This window comes from Antennarius striatus, chromosome 16 (assembly GCF_040054535.1).
Source record: "Antennarius striatus isolate MH-2024 chromosome 16, ASM4005453v1, whole genome shotgun sequence".
Taxonomy (NCBI): domain Eukaryota; kingdom Metazoa; phylum Chordata; class Actinopteri; order Lophiiformes; family Antennariidae; genus Antennarius; species Antennarius striatus.
The window spans coordinates 8,576,700-8,594,097 of NC_090791.1; the positions used below are offsets into that span (position 1 = coordinate 8,576,700).

General features: G+C 40.3%; 1 protein-coding gene across 3 annotated transcripts in view; it reads right to left on the reverse strand.

Moving 5' to 3' along the window:
* prkcbb (protein kinase C, beta b) overlaps nucleotides 1-17,398 on the reverse strand; it is a 71,980-nt gene that overhangs the window by 54,011 nt on the left and 571 nt on the right. For 2 of the 3 annotated variants that reach the window (XM_068335961.1, XM_068335960.1), the window contains one exon: nucleotides 16,245-16,276. In XM_068335961.1, coding sequence (XP_068192062.1) covers nucleotides 16,245-16,276 — 32 coding nt within the window. Of the gene's footprint in view, nucleotides 1-10,835; nucleotides 10,855-16,244; nucleotides 16,277-17,398 lie in introns of those variants that run through there. The other variant, XM_068335962.1, reaches the window with a different exon arrangement.

The window sequence follows — 17,398 nt, forward strand, 5'->3', positions numbered from 1 at the left end:
ACATGGCCGATCTCAGATAGCTTTTTATATGTATTACCATGTACAAGTATTAAAAGTGTTAGCATTAACAAGGAAACACTCTCATGGCAAAGCATGCAGAAGGTTATTTTAGCTTTCAGTATAAAAAATATTGTAATTTCCACCTTTCCTGGAAGCTGCAGCTTCATTGTCAACTTATCAGTTTAAGGGTCAGAGCAAACTTCAATCAGACAGCTAAGTGTGGGCTGTAAACATTGATGGAGTTAGATGCCCTCCAAAGCAATAGCACCAGCATCAGCATGTGCTGTGATTGGTCCATTATTCAGTCTTCTTCTTTAAAGATATATGGCACATTACACCTAAACGTGAAAGCATCACTGTCCCTACTGTAGCGGATGTGCAATTACACTTTGTTCTGGTCCGTCAATTAAAAAGCAAATGGAACTACCGTGCATGCAGCTGTCCCCTCAAATCTTTGTACCATAATGCGTCAATGGTGAGCTGCTTATCAAATTCTTTAGTCTGACAAACTGTTGGCATCACATCTCTACTGTGTCACACATATGATGACCAATTTTTCTATCATTTCCTCTGTTACAGTTAAACCTGCTCCGAGCATAGGGCATTTAATTAATACAAAGACTCTCCAGCATGCACAAACACAGAAACCATGTGCACTGCAACGGTACTTCACTCCCACACAACATCCTCTTTTTGGTCACACCACCCACTCACTCACTCTGATGATACCAGAAACACGCACACACACACACACGCGCATGCACACACGCACACACACACCCACACATGCACACAATCCACCCACTCATTCCAATGATATTGTAGATTGGAAACACAATGAGAGGGTGGAGGGTTAGAATGAAGTAGAAATTGTGAGAGCTTTGTGCAAAAAGTGCTTTAAGGCAACGTTTCCTTTAGAAATGCTGCAAGTACAAAATCCCTAATCAAAGCACACACAGACGAACACTGACAAACACACTTTTCACTAAAACTGAACTGCAAGCTACCCAACAATATAAGCCGTGGGTCAAGTAAAATAATTCATACAAAAATAAGCTGAGCTAAAAATGACATTTGTCCCCCTCTTCTCCCTTGAAGAAAATTTCCAGATTCTCATGCTCTTATTCCATTCACACCAGTGATTACCTTGCAGCTCAGTTTACGCATGAGCTCAACCGACAACAAATGCTTTGTAGTAATTCAAAAACACAGGTGACACAACCTCACACAGTCAGATTTACCTGTGGAGTTTACAGAGGGCCGAGATCAAAATACTGCTGTAAGTCCCTGTGGGACTGAAACACTCACATTTGTTGTCTTTCTGAAAGCAAAAGAACATCTTTCTTATTTTCATCATTTTTTCTCAGCTTGCATTTACTCACTTAAGACAAGAAGAGGCTCTGACAAGTGAAATAATCTAGTAAAAAGTCTGCCTTAAAGTTAAAATATGTTTTTTTCCCCCTTGTTTTCCTTGTTTACAGTGGATTATTAAAGCTTCTATCTGCTGATTCATGTATGTGCAGCATTTGAAGACTCTTCTTCTCTTCTGAAAGTAATACAACACAGGAAAAAATAAGTATATATAGAGAACGCAAATATTATATCATAATTATAATGATGACACTGTAATGAACATAAAGTAAATACCATGGCTTTCTACTTTATAGCCTCTGTGTGATCTGCCAATCCTGTAAGAAAGTTTTGTGAAGTTCTTTCTATTATAACCTCTGACCAAAGTTCACCACCTGAAGTAGAACCATACCTCAAACAATTGTCTGACTGTAACCGTTTTATGGACGCATAATGTTCTCTGGGGGTCTACTAAGCCTGGAAGCCATGGTTTATCCTTTCTGAAGTCATTGTACCACTGCAGCTCCATCTGCTAGTCGCCGACACACGTCATAATCAATGACAAATTATATTTGTATTTCAGCTAATGAGAGGGTCTTGCTAGAGGCAAAACTTATTTTGTTACAGTGGTGAATGTCAGGATGTGGTGTTTGGTTCTAATATAGTGTCGGATCATTCCAGTTATTGGACACTTTTCCAATCTGTATCCCAAACATAACACTCCCTGTACTTACACCCTGCCTATGTAACTTCATTATTTATCACAAACATTAAATATCCTTCTCTTTCCTTTCACAATTCTTGTCTCCTTTTCTGTCCCTCTTTAGCCTGTTGAATCATCAGCAAACACCATCATCTGTAAAACTTGTCACGTCACAAGTTGCAGGTAGCACCTCTGGATACTGACATCAGCTTTTTTCTCTCTTCTTTCATGCCTAAAAGCTTACGTAGACAAAAGATAATCAATCAGAACACAGTTCAGGCAAACCCTTCACTACAGTATCTCATAATTTATCTAGATATACCGCTGTGTCACTACCTTCCACTGAAACGCCTATCTGATTTTTTTGTGAAAAGCACTGCTGTGCTGCAAGTGATGACATGCTCTCATGTTCGCCCGCTGGAACATTTCCGTCCCAAAGCAAGGATTTTTACAAGCCATATCTCCTGTGAAAGAGCATGTTGCTGCATGTCCTTGTACATCATTCTTTCTTACATCCTTGTTTTCTATACATACAAAATCAGAGAATCTGGAGCGTTTATAAGATGTGACTGAGGTCAAAATATTTTTCTACATTTCAATCAACTGGCAGAAAATGACATAGAATCAACACAAAGCAAACGACCAAACCTGCAGATGACTCCTAAACCAAACCCTGGATACGACTGACTGATGCGCCCACCTCAGCTCTTCTGTTGGAGCTTCACTGATGTGTGGAATGATGTACTGTATGTCTGGATTGCTTGCTATCTGTTGACCAAAAACATCCCAATTTTGCAGGCATGTTCCACATATGGAGGTCACTGTGTTTATTTCGCTTTGGTTTTGGCTCTTTTGGTGTCACATTCTGCTCTGATTGCTCGCCATTAGTCACATGACATGGTTACATGAAGACTAGTTATCAGTCAGAATCACCAACCCCTCCATCAAGCTTCCTGTTGATTAGACAACATGAGGAGTGAAGCTCGAAGATACAACACTTACTCTGTGTCTTATAGTTCAGTAATACACCATCGAGCCATCAATAATATGAGAATATATGACATTATATCTTTTGTGAACTCTTGAATTGAACTGAAATCATGTCTTTTTGTCCTAACTGTGACAAAAAGTTACTCGCTTGCTTTTTAGGTTTTGCTCAGTATATTCTATTTATTTCTTCTAACGAGTTTGTGTTTGTGTGTGTGACACAGCAAGAGGGTGAATGCTTACATTAAGATGCTCTCAGATTCGGTCTGCAGTGCAGTTAGTCATAGTGATTATCAGCTATAGGATTGGTTTTTGTAGATTAAAAATGAAAATGTGCATAAAATCAGGCTGATGAAAAGCAGCAGAATTCCCAACCAGCCTCACTCTCTTTTCAGTATTTCGTACTGCCAACGGACGCTGTCATAACTGAGTTAACATATTTGTTGAAATTTTTTTATCTGGTCCAGTTTTTTATTGTTTGTACTATTATTTGTGGAGAAGCCATGAGAATGTCATACAGGATCTAAACATGCTGCACTTTGGATTTCGACATTGAAACTAAAAAATCAGGAGCGCACATTGTTGTGTGACACTCTCCACTGAAACAAGTGCCTTCATTTTGTTACTGGAGTGTGAAGCTCTTGAAACTTTGATTGATATGATAACCTGCTTAAAATTGATGCGTTAGCTGAGTGACTGACTGGGTTCACCGACTCCATCAGGTCTTTTTGATGACCTGGTACAGCATGTGAACGGTGTACCAGAGAGGTGTGTGTGTGAGCCTCCAGCTTATCCTTCTTGTTCTCCCTATGGTCTCAGTGGAGAGGAAACATCCTGCTGGGGGTGAAAGACTCAAGGAGGAAACTGATACAACAGGAAGAAGTCAGGAAGAAGAGCCTTCAGGAAGAGAAAGCAAGTGGAAAATGTCAATAGTGTGAACAAACCACACCATTCACCTAGAGCAACTCCCCTCTTGCACGCCCGTGTGTGTGTGTGTGTGTGTGTGTTCGTGCATGTGCGTGCGTGTGTTTATACGGGCTTATATAAGGGGGGTGAACAGCCCACGCCTATGTAAAAATACCCATGATGCTGCTGGTGAAGCAGGGAGAAGGGTCAGGGTGAGTCAGCACACCCATATCACTCCTCCTCTTCCTCTCCCTCACTTCCATCAATCAATGCTTTCTTCTCCTTCTCCAGCTCTACATCCATAATTATTCATGTCGTTTGTGTGTGTTCTTTTCATGGGAAAAAACCACAAGCTTTCATTTTCCAGGCCAACTTTGACCTCCAGTTGGTGTGAGACTCGTAACAATCGCTGTCAACATAACAAAACATTCATTTACACAAAAAGATTCTTGCAAATTGTTGCTCTACAATTTCAAAGTTTACAAAAGATCATTTACGCTCAATTCTTGAGCTGGTTGAGTGTCAAAAACTGCAGTTCTATTCATTGACTTCTCTTTTTATTGTTGAGTTTATTGTCTTTCAGCCTGTAGCAGCTTTTCATGCTTGTTAGTTATTCCTGTCCGGTGTGGTGAACCGTTCTTCAACTGCCTGTCATTAGCATCATCGCTCAAGTGCATTATTTAACCACGCCATTGTTTCAACGGCACATTGTTGTGAAAGTCCACTCCAACAGTGCAAAAACTACTCCACCAGGCTGAGAGCCCATTAGTCCAACAGCCTTTGTTCCAAAAATACACACAATCCTTCCATTCGTCAGCTCAGTCCATGCCGCTGAGCCGGCCGCCAACAGGCGCACGCTGACCCTAAATCAGAGGCTCAATCCCAACTCCTCTTTCTAACCCTAACCCCTTGTTTTTTACAGACCTTTATTTTTTTAATGTACATACCAAGACAGAGTTACAAGGGGTTGCAGTTGAAATCCTTATTCAGGAAACGGTCATCAGTAGATTAGTGAAGTTAAAGTAATCATCATATTTCTACATTGGCAAATGAATTACAACAATCCGGATCGTACAAACGTTTGGCAGCAGATTACTTTTCTGCTGGAAATTGGATGCCTGTTTGCTCAGGCATCACTTCAAAACAAAAAGTATTATAGTTATTAGTTGTGTGAATCTTTTTACTGCAGCGATCTTCTCATTTACAAAGTTTCTGATCAGTTTCCTGGGATCTTCCACCATTGCTTTCTACTACTGGGTTCTGAAAACATTTCATCTGAGGGGTTAGACAACCACCACCCCTCCGTCCCCTGAAGAAACGGGAAACACTGTCTTGTCCGAGAATTCCATATCAGAGAGGTGAGAAGAGGACTACAGCTAAGGGGAGAGAACTGGGATTTTGCCAAAGACATTAAAGCCTAAAAGCTTTATTTTCTGACTGATGTCCCTCAGAGCAGTTGAATTTGTTTTTGAGCTAACAGTTTGTCATAGTCTCTATTTCAGACAGCAAGACAATTTTAGATTTGACACAGGTTGTTGATCATTAACACTAGATTAAAAGCCATTTTACATAAGGTTTACTGATGACCTAAAAGTAATATGTGATCAGCTTGTTAACAGTTAACTGTTACCTAACTACTACTGCAGGTTTTTGGGTTTATTAATAAATGCTAAAGACTTTGCTGTTAAGCTTTGCTTAATTTATTCATGTACGAAGTGAGGTAAAAAGACAAAACACTTAGAGTACATTGTGATGTAATACATTTAAAATATCCATATACTTGTGATAAGAGAACCCACAGACATTGTAAAGGCGTTTCATCTCTACCACCCACAGTATGACAAGTTCACATTCAATTAAAAAAAAAAGGAAGCCCTGCAGTCTGGCTTCATGATCCCTTCGACTTAAGCTTCAGCTCTGTGCCAGCGCTGTGAAGATATTCTGGCACAAGATGATATTATGTGGTTCAGCTAACACCTCCACCTCCCTCTCATTCAGTGCCTCCATTCAGTGCATTCCTCTCACTGTCTTTTCATTCACTCCATCTTCTCCTCTTGATTTCTGTCAACCTGTCTCTTCCCCACAGGTCAAGCTGGGAGCTTGGCCTATGGGTTTTAAATGCCTTTCTTATGGATGCATGAAAAGTGCTTGGAAAAGCAGAACAGCTGCAAATTAAAGTGGTGCAACCCACACACACACACACACACACACACACACACACACACACACACACACACACACACACACACACACACACACACACACACACACACACACACACACAAATAACAATGTACTGTACACCAACTTTTCTGCTGCCCTCCTCCACCACTTCTTCCACCCTTCACTGCCACTCTGTCTCTCTTGACTCCCCCACAAGCTGCCATTTTGGTCCAGACAGAGAAAAGAAAAACATGGGTATAAGAGAAAAAGATTGAGATGCAGAAATGATCTCAGGGAGAGAGAAGTACAGTATGAAGAGGATGATGGGGAGAGAGGAGGGTGGAAGGGAGGAGCAGAGGGGTGAAAGTGAAGAGCTGCAGATATTAACGAGAGAGCTGATGGGAACATCAACCATAAATGTGAGAGCTCAGTCAAAACAATCCTTCCAAAACTGTTTCCCGTGAAAAATGTACAGAAAAGTCATCAGTGTGTGATCATCAGTTTACATCTTCCTTCGGTGAGTCTACAGTTGTGTGTGTTATTTCTCATATACTAAACAGAAAGGTAACCAACCTTCAAGATCACCTTTCCATGGAAATACATGCATACATAAAGACATGCATGCTGACATATAAATATATCTGGGCACCAACATTATCATTTACGTTTCTCAGCTTTGAAATGTAGGTGTTTGATGTTGATGATGGGACTTGGTGACTCGAGCCAGAGGAAGAAACAGTTGTTGGCAACTTCTGCTTTCTTTTTCACAGCTCATTTCACTTATTTTTTCTAACCAATTCGATTTGAATTTTTTTCTTGACACATTTCTTGTCTTTACGCAACACTAATTTCATCATTTTTTGTGAAGAAAAAGGTGCTTGCTGGCAAATATTTGTTAATCAAACAACGTAAATGGTTTGTTTTACTGACAAACTTGCAGTTTCTTATTTGAAAAGTCACCAGTTTTTAGGCTTTTGGATAGATGGACATATTTCTGATTGTAATACTTCAAAATACAATGTTTTCTATAGCAGCACAGTGTGCTTTCATGTCTACTGGTCTTGTACTTGATAACACCGACTGACAACATAGAATGAGAAACAAAAATATGAATATACTGTAACTCTCCCCACTCAAAAGTCAGTGGGCAGCAGTCTACTGTGGCTCTGTTTGTTGTGCCAGCTAATATCAGTTATTTTTTTGCTCAAGAAGAATCCAGATACTATTATTGTGTAGATAAACATTTATACTTACAGAGTTTATGAATGTAGTCATCCTGGTGTGGAAAGAAGAAAAGTATCCAAGCCATTGTGTGTGGGTTGCATGTGCTCTCAACAACCACATCATTCCACATCCTTAATCTGATTTACAGTAAATTCAGTCCAGGGCACAGTATGGTGCTGATGTAATTACCAGCCAAAGGCCAAAAAATAAGAACAACAACAGAAAAAAAAGTTGACGTTTAATGCATAGGTATAAATAACAGGTAGTGTGTGTGTGTGTGTGTGTGTGTGTGTGTGTGTGTGTGTGTGTGTGTGTGTGTGTGTGTGTGTGTTTGAGGGCAAGGCAGGACTTACTACACTTACAAAAACTCGCTCAATGCTTGGCAACAGACCAGTGATGTCTGGCTGCCTATTTTCTTCGTTACATGTGCAGACTCACAAATTCACAATATGTAACTAAAAAACAAACATAGTCTGGTTTATTTTCACTCTGACTGTTTCTTCTGATTCAATCCCAACTCAATAGGCTCTAATGGAATGACAGGTGTAAAGCAATTATGGTTACAGAGAGTCGTCTATGAAGACAGAACAAAAGATAATTACATTAAATTGTAAAAAAAAATGTGGGTGGGTGATATTTAAACAATACATTCACCTATTAGCCTTGGCACATTAAGTCTAAGAATACTGTATTCATAAAGTGGCAAGGAGATGGAGAGAATAAAAGGGAACTTGTGAGAGGAAAGTCAACCAGAGTTCAAGAGAGAAAGAGTGGAGGGAAGGTCAGAAGACAGCTGAGACAGAAACTGTGAAGGAGAGCAACACAAGAGCAGAAAGTCAAATAAAGGATGAGAGATACAGATGGAGGGAGAGACAGTAAAGTCTTAGATCACTCCCGTCGGCTCGTGTCCCTGTTGCTAGGATACCATCCGTGGACGAAGGGGTTAAAGTCATCTCAGGAGCAACAGTGACATAGTTAGCTGGTCTCCATCACACACACTGAAATGGAGCAACTCTGGAAACTGCATTCATCCCATTTAGAGTTTGCATTGCTTAGGAGATGATGTGTATACAGTACTGACAGAGAGCCCAAAACATGGAGTGATAGCCACACATGTCCAGAGTTTGATAACTTTGGTGCCTGGTGGTTCAATCACATCAGAAATGTACTGTAAAATAAGGCTGGGAATGGGAAATGATCAAAAAACTTGGGGGCAAATGACATTATTTAAGTGAGAGGAACGTGGGTGGAATGAAGTTAGCAATGCACCGTGTTGTCTTCAGTAAAAACCGTTCAGATAATGCACACTTACTTCTCTTCAAACTTTTTTTTTGCTTTTTCTCTGTTGTGGTCTTTTTATACTGAGGCAGACGCTCTAGCTTTATATCAAACAAATACTGTACATCCAGAAAACTCCTAGACTCTTGATATGCCAGATTGTAGGGGGAGTTTTCCAGGGTCATTGAATGAACTGGATTTACTCAGTTTGGCATGAAGCGCATCACCAATACATGACACTGTGTGGACGTTTCACCCTTATCACAGGCAGTCATTTGATCTTAAGTGCAACCAGCTTGCGATTAAACGTGTCTGGTGGCAGCCACCAATATAGCAGCCACAGGCCGAATGAGCCATTTCCCCTCTGTGCTGGATGGAGGCAGCTATTGACAGAGTTAAGTATAGACAATGGTGCTCTCTGGGACTGACACAGATTCACAGTGAGTCTGCACCTATTCATGTGCTTTATCTGTCCAAAACCAGCAGTTAACTATTTAATTTGATTTACTGGTAGTTCAAACAGCTCTGCAAATTTACAGTACAATTTCTCTCTCTTTTAGTTTGATAAATGTTAAAAGGTTAGATTTTTCTTTGTTCAGAAAATGCACAGTACTATTGAAAATCCTCTTTATGTGAATGTCTTGGATTTTGTATCAATGTAATTATTTTGTAATTTGACTTTTAAGAATAAACGCGATGTTAAAAATCTCTCTCTCTGTGTACACACACACACACACACACACACACACACACACACACACACACACACACACATACACACACACACACACACACACACAGTCCTCAACATACAAACATTCTACTTATGAACATTCAGAGATACAAACAAATGGCGTGTTGCCATATCTAACTACTGGACTGCAGTTCCCCTTTCTGCCACAAACCACGCCAAGCAGCATTGGTGACAATCTCTCTGATGGCAACTCTGCCTCTTACTGACCATAAGTCACCCCTCCTCATCCTCTTCCTTCGTTCTAAAGGTAAGTCACACCCTGCATGCTGCAGTACCGTGCAGTGGATCGACAGCATCAACAGCTGATTACGGAAGTTCTTGTTGGATTTTTATAAAAAACTGATTGACATTGTCTTTGTTGAAACTGTGTTTATTAAAGTCTATGTTGTATAAGACCCCCTTGAAAATGAGGTGACACATCTCAAAGGACTATTTCTAATACAGTAAATACATGTAATAAATCAAAGAAGGCTTTAGGCTTTAGGCTATTCTTTTTCCTGTTGTTATAATTATGTAACAGCATGTATATAATGTTACTTATACTTTCTGTCATGTGTGTATTTATTGTATTTATTGTATCTCTTGCGAGCAGATGTCACCTGAATTTCCCTTGGGATCATTAAAGTATATATCTATCTATCTATCTATCTAAGAAGGGACTATTGGTTAGTATCGCTGGTTAGAAGAAGAATAAGAAACATAGAATGAAATTGAGAGGTCAGATTGGGAGTTGGTCAGGCAGCTGCACCTTGAGCGCGCTAGCCACTGTTGGCCAACATGACCTAAGGTGTCCTTACATGCATGTTTTTCATGATGTTGAGGAGAAACCGGAGTACCCTGAGAATGGGTTTCATTCAGACACGGAGAGAACATGCAAACTCTACACAGAAAGGCCATGTTGGAAATGCTGGGGTTTGAACCCATGGCCTTCTTGCTGTGAGGCAGCAGTGCTATCCACTACACCACCGTGTCGCTGTAGTCAGTGGTCACCATCATTAAAATAATTGTGGCTACACACCTCCAACATTAATGGCAATAGAACAATCAATTGCAAATGTGCTAATGGATTATCAGACATTATTAGAAACATCCCCTCAAACCCTTCAACAGGATAACAGCACCTCACACACGTTTGTTGCTGACGTTTACTGTTTTTTATTTGCATATGAAGACTATGATGTCAAACAAGCTTGACCCACATTGGCTGTCTTATCCCTCATGATATGTCTCCAAGGTGTCACCGTGGCAACGGGTGTACTATTGCTGCAAATGTCAGCAGCAAGGACAGCCGAGCCCTGAAGGAGATAAACTGTCAATCTGTTACTGAAAGTGAGTACAAGAAAGGAGCTAGCCGTCACAGACAAGTAAAATTACACTTTACACACACACACACACACACACACACACACACACACACACACACACACACACACACACACACAAAAGCATCAGGTAGCCACCATTTCTCACCTGTCTGTCTGACTTTGCTGAACAGGACACACACACTTTCACATATTAGACCCACTCTACATCATGGTCACACACACCAATGCACACAACTGCTGATCGTCAGTGCTCTTCACATTAAAATAAGAGGAGGAAGTGGTGTGTCAGGAAGTACAACGGGTGTTGCTGAAGACACGATCATGTCATAGTTTGAATGTGTGTGTTTTGTGTGTTAACTGACAATCAGACGAGAAGTTGAAACACAACTTGACTTGCTGCATGTTAAATGGCAAACATGATTCACATAATTCACATAAGTTGAATTGTGTTGATATGGACTGAAGTTAGATTGATTTTACGATTAGGTAGCACAGTGCACAGAGGTTTTCACCTCACAGCAAGAAGGATCTGGGTTCGAAACCAGATGTCATTACATGAGTTAAACAGTACAGCAACAATTAATATTAATCTCAGTAGAACCTGCACAGCAGCCTCTACTCCACTAGCAGGCGTCACAATGATCCCTCCCATCTAAACCATATAGGGTGACTTGATCGTAAGCTGTTCAGGAGGCAGGTTTGTTGTGTCTGAAAAGCAGCAGAGGACTGTAGGACGAATCTATATAGCATAATGCTGCTGTATTTTTGGCGCTGTCAATAATGCTCACTCTCAAAGCTACAATGAATGGCCTAATGTGAGATGAGCTCTTGAAATGCTGAAAATAATGTCCCTGCAAGACTGTTTGGATGAGGAGAGGGATTTTGCTTCCACACTGATGACCTGCATGATGAATGCTTTTGAAAGTCGAAAGTGATGCTGGTGTTTTTTGGCCATTTAGCAACCCGCCTCGGTCAAACAAACAACTCAGCCGCTACTGTATTGTGGTTTATTTGGTTCAGGGTGATTCATTATCCTCTAACATTCCCTCTTAAGAGGCCATCTAGTTTATAGAATGCAGCATTTGTCTCAGTCAATCACTTTCACTTTAAAGTTATTGTCATCTTTTCAGCATAGGATATTATATTAGGAAAGATTCATTAAAAATGATCAGTGAAATAATATAAATATAAAAATTAATCATCTAAGGGCAAAGGTGACACAGATTTCATTGTAATATGAAAATCATTAAAAATAATTTATTATAACAGTCCCTCCCACCCACCCATTCATCCATCCATCTATCCATCCATCCATCCAATTTCGTGGTACCCACAGTGGAACACTTGGGCTATTTATAAAAGCATCAAAGCCCACAGCTTCCAGCACACAGCCACAAGAGAGGAGGAGGGGGAGATAGAGAGGAAAGTGGAGGAAGAAGTGGGAAGCTGGAAGAAAAAAACAGGGGATCTGAGATGAATAGTTGGAAAAATAGAAAGGGAAAAATATTTGCCAGAGATATGGATAGAAGGCTGGAAAGGAATGGGTAAAGGTGAAGAACAAGGAAGGAAGTGAGAGAGAAAGTGGGGAGCATTGCATCAAAAGAAGATAGGGCAGGGCAAATGGAAAACAAAACACAGGATGATACAGTCAGAAATCCTTCAATACCTTTTCTTTTTCTTCCAGATCTCTGTGACACACCTCTAGTGTGTGTTTTTCTGTTTCTCATGTGGTTACGTATGAACACTGTTTCCTTGCGTGCATTCGTGTGATCTACTTGTGTGGGAGGAAAGCTTTGAATCCGAAGACCCCCCTGCCTACACAGGTTGGAAATGCAGAAGCACCTGAGCTGCAATTGGCATCACCAATAAACACAGATGTTTGAAAATGTTCGCCAACTCCTTTGAACCGCATGTGTTTCATACGTGAGTCCAGAAGAGCTGTGGACACGATGCCCAACAGCAGCTGGACCGCCGATGAAGCACAAACGCACAAGGGAGGATGAGATTTGAACGGCGCTGTTGAGTAGAGCTTCCTGTAAATACATCTTTCCTTTTAAAGGGTGCAAAAAAGGTGGTGGAAAAACAACACCTTTAGGTGCGATCTCCTCCTTCCATGCCCACCACCACTCTACTCAAGAATCGTTCCAACACACATCTCACATCTATATATATACATACACACACACACACACACACACACACACACACACACACACACACACACACACACACAAACACATGCACCGTAATTGTCATCTGCCTGCAGGAATTCTTTTTAAAGGTCATGATGTACTTCGTCTTTCATCGTTCTGCTTACAGTGTTCAATAGAACTTGCAAGGAAATCCACAAGTGATCCTCCTCTTCCTCTTCCTACGCCCTTCCCACTCACCCCCCTTCCTTTTTGTCACCCTAAGAATTCCACCCCCAGTTTTTTTTACTTTTGATGTCCTCCATTTCATCCTCTTCAACTCATCTTATTCTTTTCTGTCATTGCATGCATTTCATTTTTTATTGACACGATTCTCCACTTCTCCCTCCTTATCCCCTATCATGTGTCCCACAGCTCCATACACTCAGGTCCCTCCATCCTACACAGGCTCTCTAGAGGGATAATTTGCCCATTAAGGCTGTGTGGAAAAGTTGAGGACACTCGACAGTTTGTTACACACTGAAACCCAACTCATTTTTAACACACTCGATTAGCGTGCATAAACACACACGCAGAAAACCAATTACATGGAAGCATTTGAGCACCGCACAGTTCCGCACAAACATCCATTAGGGAAATAAGTGCTCGTCAGCTTATTAAATTGAACACGAACACATACAAACACACACAAACTACTTCTCAGGACAAAGGAGGTGAAACATTGTCAATACTCAAACATTTTGTAAAAACATTCATGACATAATTCAAGCTGCTTCTTGACGCAGAATCCGCTGAGGTGTTACGGTTTACAGGCACAACACTGATGCAGTGGCCTGCAGTGCTGTACAGACCCACACAATACGCAACGCCCCACCAGCCACATAAACAAACTGCACTACCCACCACACACACAGCTATGTTTGTCCTTGTATTTATTTTTCATTTTGCTTAGCCTCACATAGCTTATTCAACTATTTTCACACACAACAAAGTAGATTGAAGACCACCAGGAAGAAATGTCACAACGTTGAATCTTCACAACCTAACTTAGTGTTATTGAACCTGGAAATATCTACTCCCAGGTTAAAGGTAATTAATAACGGAGAACATTTTTTTGCTCACATATAATTTTGTGTTATTTTATCACACACATAGTGCCTGTATGATTTTGAGTGTGTCAGCGAGTGATCTTGTGAAGGTACTCCCGTTGTCCCTCAGCTCTAGCGAAGTGAAACCCAACCTCAGATGGTGATGGGTCAGAAAGCAAATGAGTACAAAATTATAAACACACACAGACATACTTATGATTGAACATTTCAGCTATTTCAATGATAACTAATATTTTATTGTTCTTTCCCCTCCCACATGCTTTATTTGTGCATAGGGTCTCGAGCACCAACAACTAGAGCCCTTCCACCCCAGAGGCAGTGAGGATCCCCTCTGCTAAAGGACACTTTTGACCTGTATACACACATGCGATAATTACCAGCTAATCCAATACCGCCGTGTTGAACAGCCTCCTACAGCACATAGATTAATGTGAATATTTCTCTGTTGCTGGGAGACATGAATATCCTTGAACACATTCAGCTGGTAGTTAATTCAAGACATAAAACATGCATGAAAAAAAAAAGAATTCAAATAAAACCCATAAAAAGTCCAATGAGATGCTGTATTTCAATCAGTGGCATGAGAGTCTCCACTAACTTCAATGGTTTCCTTTCGTGACTCCTAAAATCGATGCTGGATTGAAATATGAAGTATAACAGATGTGGCATGTTGCCCTCATACTGAGGCAGTGAACTGGTTTGCAAAACAGGATTGAATAAACAGGGTGTGATGAGATTGAATACATTTGTGTAGTTCGAGCTGACATAAGAGTTTCATCCTCTTGTTTAGTCGAGCTGGTGAATTTTAGAGAAATCAGCTGTTGAAATGTGTTCCCTCTCTCAGATGTAATGGAACGAGATGTCACTAAGCCTGTTGTGCTCAAAGCACATTAAACAAAAATCTATCATCTGAAATGCCTCTTTCCAGGAATCAATATCCAGTTATTCAAGATAATCCATAAATGTTGGTATGAGCTCTTTCACACAGGAAGTATTTCCTTTCTACACAACCATTGCATAAGACAGTGAGCATCTATAACTGGATATAAGTTAATTCATCCCGAGTCATGTCAAGGATGATGTCATAATGTTTACTTCCTAACCTATCATGACCATGAGCCTCATTCAGGAGCGATGATATGGGTACATCTGTACAAAGAAAAGAGACTCTAAACATGAAACTGCTCAAAACAGTGTTTGAGAATTATCCCGAGTAACCAGATCATGTTTGCTAGAAAGCGACATTAATGATAATGTTTCTCAGATTAAGTTGTTTTTGTGCTTTGAGCATCACAAGCTGTGTCATTTAGTTACATCTGAGAGGTCATGTTTATCAAATCAACTCTAAAAAACAGCAAGTCATAGATTAAAATGCAAACATGTAAATGGCAGATGTGAGAGAAATTTTCAGCCTCTGGCTGAAAGATTCTGTGAGGGAGAATAATTTTTGATTAACTCAGTTATCCCTCAGTACTTTCTAACATGTCACAGTCTGCTTGATTTAACAATCAGCAAAATTTAAACAGACTGTATTACTTGAATATTTCACACTGAATCACTTCCTTGCAGATCCTTATTTATCTTCCTACTATCTCCACCTACAGAACGGTCCAGTATGAATGAAGCACAAAATCACTCCCTCCTAGCTCCCGCTCCTAGACTTGTCCAACTCCTCCATTTCTTTAGTATTCTTAAAGACACAGAATATTTTTCTAGCATCCAACACTTTCAAATTTCTTCATTTCCCATTTGACTCACTGTGCCAGATGCATCCCAAACTGCAATGTCATAAGTACATTTCATGAGGAGGAAGTTGACAGCCACTTCAAAGTATTTATGATTTGAATATCGTGTTAATTGAAACATACTTAAAATCGCATCCCCTGGTTATTTGAATTAAATTCATTGTGGAAACAAGTGAGGTTAAGATTAGTAATTTTTTTGATGACTTAAGAACCAGAATCAAGAGTTTATGACGTCAGAGTTCACTTGAAATAATAGTTAAAAAACAATAAAAGAGAAAAGAATAAATGAGTCTTAACGAAAGTAGAAGGAATAGAAAGAGGGAGCCAGGTGATAAAAGGTGGAGGGAAAGTAGAAGATGCAGGTAATGGAAAAATGAGGAATTAGGATAGGAAGAGGAAAGGTAGAACCAGAGAGATGAGGTGTGAAATACTTTTCACTAAAAAAGAAAGAGACGATTAGAGATAGGAAATAAGGACATGAAGTCAGGATGACAAAATTACCATGAAGTCATTCACCACCACAGAGTGTGTGAGCATTTAATCCTCCTACCTTGACACTGGAATCCCTGCTTTCCAAACCCCCTGTAGAGAGAACACACACAGAACAGGTTGAACGGTGAACAGGCGTGCACTGACACACAAACAAAAGAAGAACTTGAAAAAGGAGTTCTGCCTCTTTGCCATAAAAATATATGACGAGGCGAATACCAAGCGTCAGGTGTGTGATGTGTGTCGAGCGCAGAAACGCTCCATTAGAAAGGGTGCAAATTATATGTGCGAGTGAGATGATTTCTGCAGGCAGACAGGATTGTAGATTACTGTGTGAACAGCACAGAAATGCACCGAGGTCAACAAACAAACACACACACATGCAATATTCTTTTAAGACAGGCAGGGTTGTAGCTGTCCTCGAGCAAATGGTAAGCTATACCTAGTCAATGATATGGAGTATGAAGGGATGCCTGCAGGTGCATACAAAACACACACACACACACACACACACACACACACACACACACACACTCAGCCGTGCTCATTTTCATATTGTGGCTACAAATAGATAATCTCTAGGGTTGTGAAATCACTTGGCACTCTCATTGTTCTTTTTTAATATGATGCTTATTGACCCATATAGATAGATAGATAGATAGATAGATAGATAGATAGATAGATAGATAGATAGATAGATAGATAGATAGATAGATAGATAGATAGATAGATAGATAGATAAAACAAATTAGGTCAGTGGAGACAAAAAGTCATGTAATAACTTGAGCGCTGTCGCTGCCTCTCAAAACCTGGGTCGGCTACATGGAAACATGACTGGAAGATGGAGAGAGAGAGACAGAGGGAAGGATGGGGAGCAGCTGGAGGAGGAAGACAGAAGAGGTGGGCAGTTATCTCCTGATGCACTGCTTTTCATCGCGCTGTGAGAATTGCTTCATTTTTTTCTCAGCTTCTTTCAGTTCCTCTGCCTACTTAATAGCATCAAACAATGGTCTGCAGCTATTCCTTTATCGTGAAGCCCACACATCTCGGTCTTGCTGATGTGTAGCATCAACAAGTACATAAGAGAGGCTGGATGTTTATTTAGAGAAAACTGCAACCTTCACCTTCTTTATTATTATTTATTGCTCCCATCAAAGGTCAGCCACTCTTTTCTTCTTCACATGAACTGCTTTTAACTCATGAAGTACACAGAAT